Here is a 14470-nt window from a genome sequence, read left to right as displayed (position 1 = left end):
GTGCTATTTATAGTCCAGCGTTTGGGCGCCTCTTTATAAAAGTCAATAATTTATGCTTCCGCTTTCACATTGCTCCAGTGCTCCATATGGCTCCAACAGCAGCAGCGGCAGCAGCAGCAGCGTCGTCTTTTAATGCGCTTCCATTGACCCAATTCGTGTGCTGCAAATCAAAACAAACAGACTTCCAGGCATGCTCCACTTTTATGCTCACCCACTCTGCCTCCATATCCCTCTCTCTCTCTCTTTCTCTGTTGCTCTCTTAAGCAATTCCAGCGACTCTTTGCTGCCTGCGCGCGCATTTGTTTTGTCAACTCTCTGGCACTGTTATTGGCCCGGCCGCTCTTTTTGGCCCAGTTTTCTTCTGTTTTTTTTTTTTTTTTTTTTTGTGCACATTAACAGACGCTGTGACAGGGGCAGGGGCAGGGCCAACCCTCAGTTAATGCACACACACACACACACTCACACATTAATATTTGCTTGAGCATTGCGCTCGCATGGCTATATACAGTTGACCCAATTTCGCGTTTGTCCTTTACACAGCTGCTCTGTTTTCCGTTTTCTGTTTTCGGCTTGCTGTTTGCCTTCGCCTTCGTTATTCGGGGTATGGGCTTGTTTATGTTTGCGGCCAAAAATGGAAAGCGAAACAGCGGCAGAGCAGAGGAAACTTGTTATTTATATACAAGGCACGTAAATGCCAGTCTATCGATATGTATGTATGTATGTATGCGTGTCTATGTGCGTGTGTGCGTGGGGATGGTCACATTATGCTGTCAAGCGAATGTTCATTGATTGTGAAAAGCTATGGGAAATTAGATACGAAGCAACAACCAAAACGAAAATGGCGCTGATAAAGCGAGCTTAGCGCATTTCATTATTTGTATTCTACAAAGAATTTTAATGAAATCCATCGCAATTCGCGTATTTCAATAAGCTGCCCACACCAATAGTCAGAGTATTAGTGCGGAGCTCAGCTCAGCTGGCACAGCAAATCGTTAAGCTCTCTGCCCTCAACTCAAACATAACTCTGTCGGCACATTTGTTGGAGCAGGCAACTTGGCGATTAAAGCAGATTAAGCCCAGTGCTCAGGCAATGCATACAAAGCACGTGAACTGCCAGTAAATATCATGCAAACTCCTACTATATACTATACACACACACAGGCATACATACACACGTATACATATGTATATGTAGAGGTAACCTTACTCTGTGCACTTGCCTGTTACTGGCGCCAGGCAAATGGCAAACAGCCAGGATAACGATGCCACTCAGCTAGCCCGGCTCCATGAAGCGCACACAGAGAGCGTGAGAGAAGAAGAGGGCGAGGGAGATGGAGATGGCAATGGAGAGAGAGAGATAAATGTAGTTTGCCTTTGGCGTAACAGGAATGCCGCATCGATTTCATGACGTGCGCTCTCTCTCTCTCTCTCCTCGTGACTCGAACTTCCTTTTTAGACTGCCTTAAACAAGATTTGTGTTATTCCCGACATTTTCGCCCACTCACGCTACCTATTTATGCGCCAAATCAGGACACAGTGCGGTAGGCAACAAGCGGCAAGCGGCACTCAGCGACCATTGTGTGATGCCCTCGTCGCCGCTAGGGGATGCTGCTGCTCCCAGCAGGGTGGGGGCGGGCGGTCGGTCGGTGTTCAAATGAATAACTGAAGTTTCAGTTATTTTTTGTCTCATTACTAGAGGAACGACTGCCATACGCACCCACAACTCAATTGACAGAGCGACATAATGAAGACAGCAACAGGGGGAGAGAGAGAGGGAGTGGGAAGGGAGACAGGAGACAGGAAGTTGGTCACAAGTTTCAGTGCTCGTTGGGCTGCGTCTTTGTCTCGCACGACAGGTGCCAAGAGCGAAAGTGTAAGCCGATTGTTGCCTTGGCTATTGATGAGCTAAAAGCGATTTTCGACTTTGTAGGCCCATTAATTAAAAATAATTAAAGCCAGCAGCAGCAGCAGCAGCGGCTGTGGCAGTCGATGCTGCCTCCTGCTATGAATTACGTATACGCCACATTGTCTGCTAATGAATTTAATCAAAGTTTTGGGCGCATGATGTGCCCGTGGTTGTTGTTGTTGTTCATATTCAAGCACACACACACACATACACATCTACACACACATGTAGCACATTAAAGACATGCCTGCATATATTTATATAAGGCAGGCACAAGAAGTCGGCAACTGAAGCGTAGCCAGTGCACGCACAGCTGCCACAAATGGCAACAATTGCACACACACACACATACACATGAGTGCGTTAATATTTATGAGCAGGATATGCGCCATATCCTGCGCTCTGCTCACTGGCCACAAACGAATTATGGCGCCCACTAATTGCGCCGAGTTAAAACGAAAAATGTGTAGACCCACAGTCAAGCAGCAGGCAGTTAATGTAACACACACGCACACACACTCGCCTATTAATGCGCGTGAGTGTGTGTGTGTGTGAGTATTAACAATTCACGTCGCTTATGTAGCCCAAGTTATTTATGTTTATGATTACGTTGCGGTTAGCAGCTTTGACTTGCCTTTCGATTTCGCTCTCTCGACCAGGAAGCGAATGCTTCCACAAATATTACAGAACTCTAGAGTCTTCCTCTCAAAGACCGCATTGGATGCTGTGAGTTATGGTGGTTGTTGTCTCTAAGCTCAGCTAGTCCATGGAGCCGGAGTAATTAAATTATTGAAAACGAGCTGCTAATTAAATGAGCTGACGCAATCCAATAAATAGATTGAGCATTAGATATGCTTGAATGGGTGGTGCCCATTCCCCATTCCTTGGCTCGGCCAGTCTGTCAACAAATAATTAATCACTTGAAAAGTGAAATTTAATTTTCAATTTGTGTAGCTGGGCAGGGAGACTGCCGCACACCGAAGGACTAGCCTCGGCCGCAGCACAGTAACAAGGACGCAATCAAAAATACAAAGCACCAGAAAAGAAAATGTTAACTGGGTCAACAGCTAACCTTCAGCATAAAACGCAGCATAATTGCAGGCGCAGATCCGTTAAATGAAGCAGAGCTCTCTCTCTCTCTCTCTCTCTCTATCGGTCTCTCTTTGTCTGTCTCACTCTATTGCCATCTCTGTCCCGCTCGTTTCGAGCGAAAGTGAGAAGCATGTCAAGGCGAGCGGCAAGCTGACCCAGTAAATGGCTTTGCAAAATGGGGACAGCCCCGCTCGGGCAGGGAGCTGTGGCGCTCTGTGTTATCAGTGCAGAGCCAGAGGAGCCGTGCAGCGTGCAGCCGGAACGCCGGAGCGCGTGCTTGCTCGGCAGCCTCGTTTGCTGCTCGTGCAACGGAGCCGGGCAGCAGGCCAGGCAGCTGGGCCACCAGGCAGCGAGGCAGCCAGTTGCATTGTCCGCACCAACACAGTCGCATTTGGCACCGGCACGGCACCGGTTCACTGGCTGCTGCTGCTGCTGCTAGCTCCTTCAGCGAAAAGTCGCGCGTCATGCAGGCAACGGCGCTCAACTACTACGTGGAGCGCAGCGACTACGAATCGTGCGGCGAAAGTGAAGCCAGCCCGGGCTGCCCTTCCTCCGTCGCCTCCAGCGCCTCCTCGCGCGCCAGCACGCCAGCCACCACCAGCCAGCACCGCAGGCACAGCCACAGCCACAGCCACAATCAGTCTCAGCATCAAGTACGCAGGGCTTACCTAGAGCCTTTAAACCCATTCATTATTAATCGTATTGTGCCCAGTGTTGGATAGCGTTTAATCAATTTATGCTTTGCTTCGTGTACTTGCAGTCCAAGAAATTCCGTTGCACCTGGAAGGGATGCGACATTGTGGAGCCCACACAGATGAAAATCGAGCGACACGTGCGGGACATACATTTGCGGTAAGTGCAATGGCCCAAGAGGCAAGGGGCGACGGTGGGGGTGGCAGTGTTAGTTGTGCAGCAGACTCACTGAGGGTGCAGGCTCTTGGGGGCCAAAAGCAGCGCGCAACCAAGAGCAGCAAGTGGCTGCCTGGGCCTTGACTTAGTACAGCTAGCAACAACAACAACAACAGTCCGCACAGCAACAGCAACAACAAGAACAATTGACAGCATTACAGCGCGCGTCACAGCTAACTGCACAGTGGTATCAAAGCAGCAGACGAGAGCCTGCTATCATTTACAGATATTATATATATCCTATGGAACTAGCTGCAAATATGCTCAAATCAGCATTAGGAATATATACATATTCATACATATATATATAAATAATTATTATATTACTGTAGCCACTGTTTGCATGCAAATTACTTTCATCGAGCAAAGCACTGTGCAGGCCGCTTGAAGCTGTTTAAAACTAGAACACTTGTATACACATGCCTGCATGCATGAGTCTGCGTGTGTGTGTGTGTGTGTGTGTTTAAGTGTAACCAGGTCACACACACACCAACCCGCACACACCCACACACACACACTTTGAGTTAACTTTGCGCACCTGCATTTCAAGTGTCGCAAATGGCATAGACAATCGTTGGGGGGCGTGGCATTTTTTTGCGGCCCTGTTCTGGGCAACTGCGTTAGCAGTTTTGAGGCCAAGGTTCAAAGCTGAAACCCGCTTAGGCGTTGACATTTGCGAATGTTAAATGTTATTTCCTATATAAATGTTTTTTGCCTAGCAGTGCAGTGCGGGACGATGCAAAAGAGAAAATAAAAGCAAAAAACCAAACAAATAATAAAAGGCCATGTTTTTAGGTTTTGGTTTTTTTTTTTTTCTCTTTTTGCTCTCAAAATGTTCTTTTTTCTGCATAGAGATGGGGTTATGTAGATTCTTATATAGAATTATAGTTTATACTTGTATTCAGTTGCATGTTGTATATTGTATGTGTTGGTGGTGTGGTTGTTGTTCTGGTTGAATTTATTGTTGTTGTTGTTGGCAAACGAACAGCTCTAGGGCTACACTAAAAAGTACAATGCAAATACTTGACACTCTCTCTCTATATATATATATAAATGTGTGTATAGTTGTATAAGTTTTGCTTTTATATACTATATATCTATATGTGTATTTATATATCTATATATAACGTTCGAGATATCAACTATGCGCTTGGCAGAGGCTGGTAGCGACGTAGGAGCTCTTGTAGTTTCTATATAAGTGGAGAGCAAAATGAAAAAGGAAGTTGTAAAATGACAAGAACACAGGGAAATCAAAGTGAAAGTTATAATCTCTAATCGCGACTAATTCACAAATACATATATATAAGTGTAACTTAATGGATATGATCTATGAGCGATTCGTTAGACTATTTAAAAGAAAACTAAGCATAAACGTCGAATTTGCTTTTTACATATTGAAACTAGGCTTTTCATTTTTGTTGAGGTACATGAAATAATTGATATACAGTACAATGATATATACTTAACATAATTTAATATAACATACATAGATACAGGTTGATTTATTGAGTTCGTGTTTTGTTCAAAGCTTTCTCCACCCTATCCATATTTGTTGCTTTATTTATTTGCAATCTGCATACTGCAATTGGCATGAACTAAGAAACTTTCCTGAAGCAGCAGTTGATCTACGTTGATTATTATAGTGTGTGTATATATATAAATATATGATACTTGTATTACATAACATACATACGTTAAAAACTCTAAATGCTATGGGTGGCTAAAATTATTCTTATCGATTATATGCTGCTGTTCTAAACAACTACATACATACATTAGTTAGTCTGCCTTGATTGTGTATCTCTGCGATATTCAAATTTCTCTTCGATTCTAATTATGCTTATTATTATTATCGTTTATCTCTTGATATACAAAATATCCACAACATATGCCTAGGCGTGAACGATTTCCGAGTACCTAACTTAACTTTCGGAGCATACAAAAATACAATTCACAATAAATCTCATTCAAAATAAATAAAAGTAAAAATTACATAAAAAAAAGAAGAAAACCTAAAATAGACAAACTTTTGACAGAATTAAATAACAAAAGATTCATAAACAAACACATTCATTGATAATTGTCCTAGCTCAGTACCAATCCAGTTTTTAGCCAAGTAGATTTTGCCAGCATGTTGTAGTATTTGCCACCTTGAACAAACTTCATTTCCCTTCCATTTCTAGTGAGGATGCAGAAGTCCATGGGTAATGTCCATGCCAGCGTCACCCATTCCATTGACCGACAGAGTGCCGTTTAGCATGCTATTAGCTGCAAGAGAGCGCAGTAGGGATTATAAAATGATAAACTCTGAGGTATTAGTTTTTGGTAGCGTACAATTTCGGTTACCCTGCGTATCCATCTGAGTCCAATACTGTTCCGATGGGCTCTGCGTATTAGTCCCCGGCGGTGCCTGTACCGGCGCCCCCGTGTACCGAAAATACGGATTCTTTAGATCCAGTGTATTGCTCGATGATATCAAGGTACCTTCGATATGAAGATCAATAGTCACGTCATACGACTGCCGCCGATTAGCTTCCAGCAGCACTCGACCCGTCAACGTCTGGCCCTGCTTGATGAAAATTGGCATCGGCAGCAGGCAGCGCACCTGATACCAGTGAGTCAGTGGCGCTGTTGGCGAAGTGGAAAGCCAGACATTCTGGCTGCTGCCACTGAACTCCACATCAAACCAAAATGCTAGTCCATGGCATATGCCCGTTTGCAATATGTGGAACTCGAGTGGAATGTCTAAATTAAACAATTTCAAGTTAATTGGGAATAAATGTAGCAATATTCGAGTGACTTTACCAATGACATGTAAATCATCTTCTTTATCGTTGAGGAAGTCGCATACATGGCGCACCGACTTGGCCATGCAAATGCGTATGTCAAATGTGTCCACGATCGGTTGACGGAAGTACTCTTTCATGCCCTCCTTATGCAGGGTTGTTAGATCGACGCCGTGAAAGGCCGATTGATACCAGAAGTTGGCCTTGTTATACTGCTCCGAGTAGAGAGACTCATCTGAGAAGGGCGCAATGTGCAGATCGCCATGCGTGGGATACATTTTGCCATGGGGCTTTAGCCATTTACGCGCATGCAGATATGTCTCCAGCATGCGTTCGTTGTAGAGCATATAGCCCATGGGCTCAGATATGATAACATCCACCTTTTCGGGCAGCTCAATTTCTTCAATTTTGCCGGGTATCACTGAGATCTTGTGCTGCACATTGTTCGACTCGACCAACTGCTGTGCGTATTGTGCCATATTGGAAGCCTCAATCGCATACACCTTAGCAGCACCGGCTTGTACGGCAAAGAAAGATAATATGCCCGAACCGGCACCTACATCCAGCACAACCTTATCCTGAAAATGGTATTCAATTTTTTAGTGAAATCAGTAGGTCAGCGGAGCAAATCTATTTCAGTATAGATTTAAAACTTTGAATTTACTTGAAAGTCAATGGCATTGCCTAAGATGGCTCGCTGATAGGTGCTAGTCCTAACGTAGTCTTGCATCATGTTTTGCTGCTGGCTTAGGTAGCCATAGAATTGGAAGTACTGCGATGCGGACGATTCTTCGGTGCGCTGGGAGAACACGGACTTCGGCCTCAGATGCTTCACATTCTCCACAACCTTACGGAAGAGCTGCTGATCCTTATCGCTAACAAATCGTAGTACCAGATTATCCGATTCCAAGGAAATAGCATAGCAACGCCGTCCTAATTGAGCAGCATCCGTATCCGCCGATATCATATACTCCTTCAGCACATGCCCTTGATCGTTGTCTAAAAAGTGCAAGGGAATATCGAACTCAATGTCAATCGGCAGATAAGACCAGTTAAGATGTACTACTCACCCAACATAATGCGCAGCAGGACGCCTTGGGAGTCGTAGCTACAGCTTAATGTACAACTACTGTTATATTTGTTGCTAAATTCGAGCTTCTGCTCGTCGGTAATGGCGCTTATAACAACGCCTGAAAACTGGCAATTGCTGAGAGGGCAAAGCGCCGCTACGACGCTGTTGATGCCCTTATTATTCTGATCGGCTGCGATGCGGCCGCTGCTGCTGCTGCTGGTGGACATTTTGGTGTGATCTGTGCGGCTGGCCACTGAGTATGGGATTAGGAATCGGGTGGATAATCACAATGCTTTTCGGTATAATTGACAATGTAGGCTGTAAGATGCACGCGGACGCAAATTAAATACGCATATACTAGTAGGCAAGCTCACTCACGCACACACACACACATTTACTCACTCACAAGCATACGCACACAAAGGGAGACAGCCACAGACGCACGCGAGACTCTTGCGACGCGCAAATTTTTTCTGTCGCCGACGACAGAAATCTCAAAATTTTCCACAGCAATTTATATGTGCGTCAAGCTTAAGCAATGCGTATGCTGTACACTTATATCTTTTCTGGCAAATATATATTAATTTGTGGCGCGCACTGTCTCGCTGCTATTGCAAAGATCGATCGATTTTTGTTGATTTTGTATTGATTTGACACAGAACGTGCGTGTTTTTTGCAAACGTTGCTACAACCCTGCAGCTGTGTTTTTGGCGTTGGCAAGTGAATGGCCGCAGCGTTGCCAACTTTTTTGCGCTGGCGTTGCCATTTCCGATATCAGCTAATGGCAACATTACAACCATTCGCTTGCTCAATGATATAGAGATGCGTCATGGTGAATTGTGATCACAGTGACAGCCGTGAATGTTACTGAACGTAACGGATATTAAACAGCTGCAAATAAATTATCAAACAAAAATACTATGTAATAGAATAGCAGTAGGTTATAATGAAAATTAAACTTTGAATCAGAGATTAATTCTTGTTATGAATTAATAGGATAAAACTACTACTACTACAACTTTTATTTTCCCACAATGCAAACGCGATTTGAATGCTCATCTCTAACTTGAGGGAGAGATTATAGCAACATATAGCAACTTTAATGAATGGACATAATAAAAAATTAAACAATGTCAATATTTGTGCACTTGCAGCAAAAAAGCCAGACGCTCCGGCGAATATGATTCCTGCAGTGATAATGAGCACGAAGAGGAATTCTATTACACAGAAGACGACGACGATGACGAGTTGGTCAAAACGCCTAGTCCTGCATCTCCACCCACGCTCAGCCACCGGGACATGGCGCGTCCACCGCACGAGGATCCAGAATACCAAAGACAGATCGTTGGCAACTTCAAGTAAGTGAAGTGAAGTGTTTGTCTGTCTATATTCACCATATTAATATTTGATATTTATCGCTACAGACAAGGACGCGCTATGAATAGCTATCCCCACCTCACACAGCAGGCACATCAGCAACATCACAGCAGCAGCAACAGTAGTGGCCACATCACAAACATCCAGCATCAGCAGCTGCAGAGCAACAACACCAGCTGTATACCGACATCGCCGCTGGCGCATCACAATTATACCTGGGCATCCAATGGTGCGATCACAGTGAGCGCATCCTCGACGAACCATCACCACAGCAGCAATAGCAGCATCAACAGCGGCAGCAGCAGCAATAGCAGCTCGACGACACTCGGCAAACATGCTCGGCCTTCGTCGTCGCGTCCGTCCCACTCGACAGCGCCATATCCATCGCCGACCTTCGTCCTTCAACACCACCACAATTACAGCAACAGCAGCATTGGTAGTTCCGCCAGTAACAGCAGCAGCAGCAGTAGCAACAGCAGTCCGGTAATACACAGCAACAGCAGTGCCAACAACATGTTACAGCAATTGTCGCAGCAGAATGTCACGGTGACGGCGCACCACACTCACAATAGCAGTGGGCAGCACCACCAGCAACAACACCACCTGTCTAGCGTGACAATCACGCCCAATTACCATCCGCCGCAGCAGCAGCAACAGCAGCAGCAGCTCCAACAGCCGCAGCAGCAACAGCAGCAGCATTTGCGCGGCCAGCAACAGACAACTGCCAGCAACAATCTGGTTGCCAATTCCGGCCAGCACATGCAGCTCCAGCATGTGGCCGTGCAGCAAGTCGTGACCGCAGCCAGGAACACGCCAAACTCATCGAACCGACGCACACGCGGCGAGAATAAGAAATGCCGCAAGGTCTATGGCATGGAGCGCCGCGACCAATGGTGCACTCAATGCCGATGGAAGAAGGCTTGCAGTCGCTTCGGCGACTGAAAACGACAGAAAGCGTCGACCGAAGCGGCTCAGGCCCAGGCGTCGGCGATGCTGCGGCAAGGCGAAACATTTAAAGCAGGAGCAGCGGCAACGGCAACGGCAACGACAACATCCACAGCAGCAGCAGTAACATCAACAGCAGCAACAACATCCACAACGACAGCAGCAACAGCTGCTGCTAAATTGACAACAGTGGTGCGTTTGGCCGCCGAAGTGGCGGTTGGCAAGCAGTTGCCAGCTTCACTGACTATTAAAACACACAAACGGTATGGCGTACATCACATACAGCCATACAACATCAGCCAATACAGCAACAGCGCCAACAACAATGTCAATCGATTGCCGCGTGTTAAGAGTGTTGCTACTTCGGTGATTGTATCACCCGCTGCAGTTGTGACCAAGCCGTTGCCCACGACCCCGACCTCGACCACGACCACGCCACCCACCGCCAACATCAATAATAATAATAATAATAATAAGGACGACGCAGCTGTTAACGACGTTGTTGATGATGACAATGATGATGATGATGTACAAATGGAAGACGTTACTGCTGCTGCCAATGGATTGTTAGCCTGGAGTCGAGCTGCTGCTGCGGGCCAGCTGTAGTTATTGCTAAAAAGTGTCCGCCGTTTAACAAACAAAATACAACAAATTAATTAAATATAATATGTATATGTATATGTATATACATATATATGTACATGTATATGTATATATATATATATATATATATATATATATATATATATATATATATATATATATATATAAATGGTCTCTTCTTATTTACTCTGCATTAAAATTATGCAAACCTTAAACGTAACGGTATCTCTTTTTATTATTATTATTTCATTATTGTTGTTGTTGCTGCAGGTGTTGCCAACTGCCCAACAGCAATTGTTGTTGCTAACATTTGCGCCCTCGGCGACATCTGTAATATTTGCAATAACAATAAATAAATAATATATAATATTAATTATTATTATTATTATCATTATTATTATTATTATTATATTATTATTATTATACATAAATATATACATACTGACATACATACATATTTATTTTAAAACCCTGACTTTGTTAATTCTTATGTTAAACAAAAAAAAAAAAAAAAAAAAAAAGGAAAAAGCAAAAAGAATAGCAAACAAAATCGTTTGGCCCAGCAATTTTTATATACAAAAAAAAGAGTATATATATCAACAAATATATATATATATATGTATAAATAAGTCTACAAAAATGCAAACAGAAAATGAAAACAAATCTTAAACAAATATACAATCTGATTTTTTTAGTTTTTAAGATTAGTAAATTTTTTCTTAGTATTAAGTATATTTTTTGTTCTTCTTGCTCCTACAAAAAAAAAAAAAAAAAAAAAAAAACAAAAACTAAAAATAAAACCATGCAGATGCAAAATATGAAAAAGAAAACTGGAAATGCAAATCAAAATAAGTAATAACAAATAACCAACAATTATTATAAATAAATATTCGAAACGTTTTACATCCAAAACATATTCAAATACAGATTTCAAATACATACATACGAAAACAGAATACATATATATTATATATGCATATATATAAATAGTGAAATTTATGTGTATAATTAAAATTCAAGAATAACAGTTAAACAACATTGTATGTGTGTGTTAATCGCTAAGAGTATTAAGTAATTAAGCAACTGCATAAACAACAAACTGCAAACTACATAAAACACTTACTCATATAGATATACAAACACATGCAAGCAGACCTAAGTATAACAACGATGGGAACCTGTCAAGTTCCCTCAAGTTGAAAGGCGTATGCTAGATTACTGGTAAATAAAATAAAACAAATATTATAGATAAAACTTAAGTACACACATACATACACACACACACACACATCTATAGAACAATTGTCCCTAAGCCCAGCCCAGCCCAGCCCAAAACAAAACAAAAAGAAGAGAAGATTAAGAAAGAAAGAGAACACAAAAGCTATCCATGCTACTGTAACATATACCATATAAAAACGCAACTCTAATTTAAATGTAGTGAAATTTTAAAAAAGGCAAAACAAAACGAAATGCAATAAACAAAAGAAAACAGTTAAACTTAACAGACAGAGACAGCGACAGAGGATGTGAGAAAGCCAGGTAGAGAGAGAGAGAGAGAGAGAGAGGAACAGTTGAGCAGATCAGATATGCATCAGACTAAGTTGATTTACGAAGTTCAAGAAAATTTAATTTGGAGCCAAGAAGAATTCAAAATTTATATTCAATTTTAATTTCGGCAAAAACAATTAATTTAATTAATGAAAATACAAAAACTAACATTTAGAACTGCGACTATTGTGAATTGTTCAAATTACGGTACCAACAACAATTACGTCACAAATGAACCCAAATGACCTGGGGAGATGTGAAACTGCAAAGAGAAGCAACTGAAAGGAGCAAGCGTTAGTAAGAGAGATAAAGAGTGGAAATCGAGAAAAAGAAAATACACAAGGAATTCTTAACCAAATTGGAAGTACAAACTACAATCTAGAATACGTATAAAATATACAAAAAAAAAAACAAAAAAACAAAAAAAAAACAAAAACAAAAAATAAACAAAGCAAAAGAAAACCCAAAAAAAAAGGATAAAAAATATCATTGATATATGGAATGTGCATATATATATATTTTCGAATAAAGCGCAGCAGCCAATGCAGGGCTCGTTTGAAAAGAGAAACCATGATACAGGAAATGCAATGGAGGAAACGGCAATAAATTGAGCTAAAGCGCAGCAGCAGCTTTTAAAAATGAGCAAGAATGCAGCAACAAAAATGATATGGAAAAACACATATAAAATGAAAAGTGAAATATGAAAAATACAAGTTGATTAGGAAGGAGCAAGCGTGGAATATTTCTTTGAAACTGTTTTTGCCGTGATTTGAATGAAATTCATAATGGTGGCCATTGTTTTTTATGTTTTTGGAATGCGACATGAGTTTAACAAAATAAAATACATAAAAAAAACAATTTTCTTTAAGCAAGCAAAACATTTTTACAATTGTATTTCGTTTTTATTAAGTATAAGTTTTAAATAATAATAACAACAAAATCTTATATGTATACATAATTTACATATTGAGCAACACAAGAAAAGAAGAAGAAGAAGTTGAGAGGACAGTAGAAGAGGCAAAAGTTGAATAAATATTTGAATACAATTAATATTGATTATACGTTACGTTGTCATTATACAAATTTATTGTTTTTTCTCTTTGCTAATTCTCGTACACTACACTACACATATATACACACACACACACACACACCTCGATCTTTTTCGTTGCGTTCTGGAAATTATTTAAATTTAAGTGATATTATTAAAAGAAAAAAAAAATTTATCCATTACTGTATAATTACGTGTAATATGCATACAAAAACATACATAAATCACACTATTTTTTATGTTAATAATAATATGATTTTTATTACTATTAATTATTGATTACGAGGTGGAACGCAAGCGAATGCAAATTCTAACAAAAGGATCCTCAGAGCGCTGATCAATCAAGCAAATGAAAAAAAAATAAGTAAAAACGGCACAAGAACAGAAGAACCAACAAATAAACATAAAATTGTGCAAATAATTGTAAAAATTAATGTTAATCGAGGGCTCGATATCATTGTCAATATGATCCATAAGAACGAGAAGAATAAGATGAAGGAATGAAACAGAAATCAACTTATACTGCATATTGTCATTTCAATGTCAAAAGCAAATGACCACAAATCACAACAACAACAAAAAACAATACAAAAAGGAAAGAAAAAACAAGCAAACACCCATTTTATTAAAAATATACAAATTGTTATTTATAATTAAAAAAGCAAACAACAAACGACTTTGTTTTTATTTCATTTATCATCATTTCTTTTCAGTTTCAATTTTCTTAACTTTTTCGTATAATTTTCTAACTTTACTTTCTCGTATCGATACCGGTTTCCGCATTGTAAATCTATACAAAATATATCTATGAAGAAAATAGCTTAGAGCAAAGGCACATCAAGTAGATCTATTTTAAAATATTTCACTTACTGACACGGTTTCTTCAAAAAGGGTCTCAGATATTGATAAAAAGAAACTATATCAATGTTTACTTTCCCAACAACTTTTTGATATCGTAGATATGTGTATGAAATGACTATATAGAAGTCAAATAGATTTTCAGCTATACTTTTCCTATTTGATTTCATTTTCTTTTTGCCTTTATTGTTTTGTCGTTTTTTTTTTTTTTTTTTTTTTTAATTTTAGATCTCAAACAGAAAACATAATAAATGATATGTAGTTAAATGTAATCAGTCAAATATATTTGCTAATATATGTATGTATGTGTATGTGTACCTATT

The 14470-nt window shown here is 40.7% G+C and overlaps 3 protein-coding genes across 7 annotated transcripts in view; 2 read left to right on the top strand and 1 right to left on the bottom strand.

The window, feature by feature from the left end:
• Glut4EF (Glucose transporter 4 enhancer factor) overlaps window positions 1–10084 on the top strand; it is a 157091-nt gene extending 147007 nt beyond the window's left edge. For both annotated transcript variants that reach the window (XM_089468215.1, XM_089468211.1), the window contains 3 exons: window positions 3759–3850; window positions 8920–9123; window positions 9190–10084. In XM_089468215.1, coding sequence (XP_089324341.1) covers window positions 3759–3850; window positions 8920–9123; window positions 9190–10084 — 1191 coding nt within the window. The remainder of the gene's footprint in view (window positions 1–3758; window positions 3851–8919; window positions 9124–9189) is intronic.
• Art4 (arginine methyltransferase 4) lies at window positions 5158–8489 on the bottom strand. 4 transcript variants are annotated; one of them, XM_089468225.1, is made up of 6 exons: window positions 8168–8489; window positions 7764–8083; window positions 7358–7692; window positions 6713–7271; window positions 6242–6652; window positions 5158–6175 (listed from the first exon to the last, which is right to left on the bottom strand). In XM_089468225.1, the coding sequence occupies exons 2-6, from the start codon at window positions 7990–7992 to the stop codon at window positions 6087–6089; spliced, it is 1623 nt and encodes a 540-aa protein (XP_089324351.1). In that variant the 5' UTR covers window positions 7993–8083; window positions 8168–8489; the 3' UTR covers window positions 5158–6086. The 4 variants fall into 4 exon arrangements, with proteins under 4 accessions (XP_089324351.1, XP_089324356.1, XP_089324359.1 ...); XM_089468230.1 differs by having other exon boundaries at window positions 8172–8489; XM_089468233.1 differs by having other exon boundaries at window positions 8184–8489.
• Window positions 10085–10132: 48 nt separating the features above from the next.
• LOC149270575 (uncharacterized) lies at window positions 10133–13965 on the top strand. Its single transcript, XM_089468198.1, has one exon. The coding sequence runs from the start codon at window positions 10133–10135 to the stop codon at window positions 10691–10693; it is 561 nt and encodes a 186-aa protein (XP_089324324.1). The 3' UTR covers window positions 10694–13965.
• Window positions 13966–14470: the final 505 nt, after the last annotated feature.

This window comes from Drosophila arizonae, chromosome 2 (assembly GCF_054131065.1).
Source record: "Drosophila arizonae isolate 15081-1271.41 chromosome 2, UAZ_ARI_1.0, whole genome shotgun sequence".
Taxonomy (NCBI): domain Eukaryota; kingdom Metazoa; phylum Arthropoda; class Insecta; order Diptera; family Drosophilidae; genus Drosophila; species Drosophila arizonae.
This window is presented reverse-complemented; position numbering and strand designations above follow the sequence as displayed.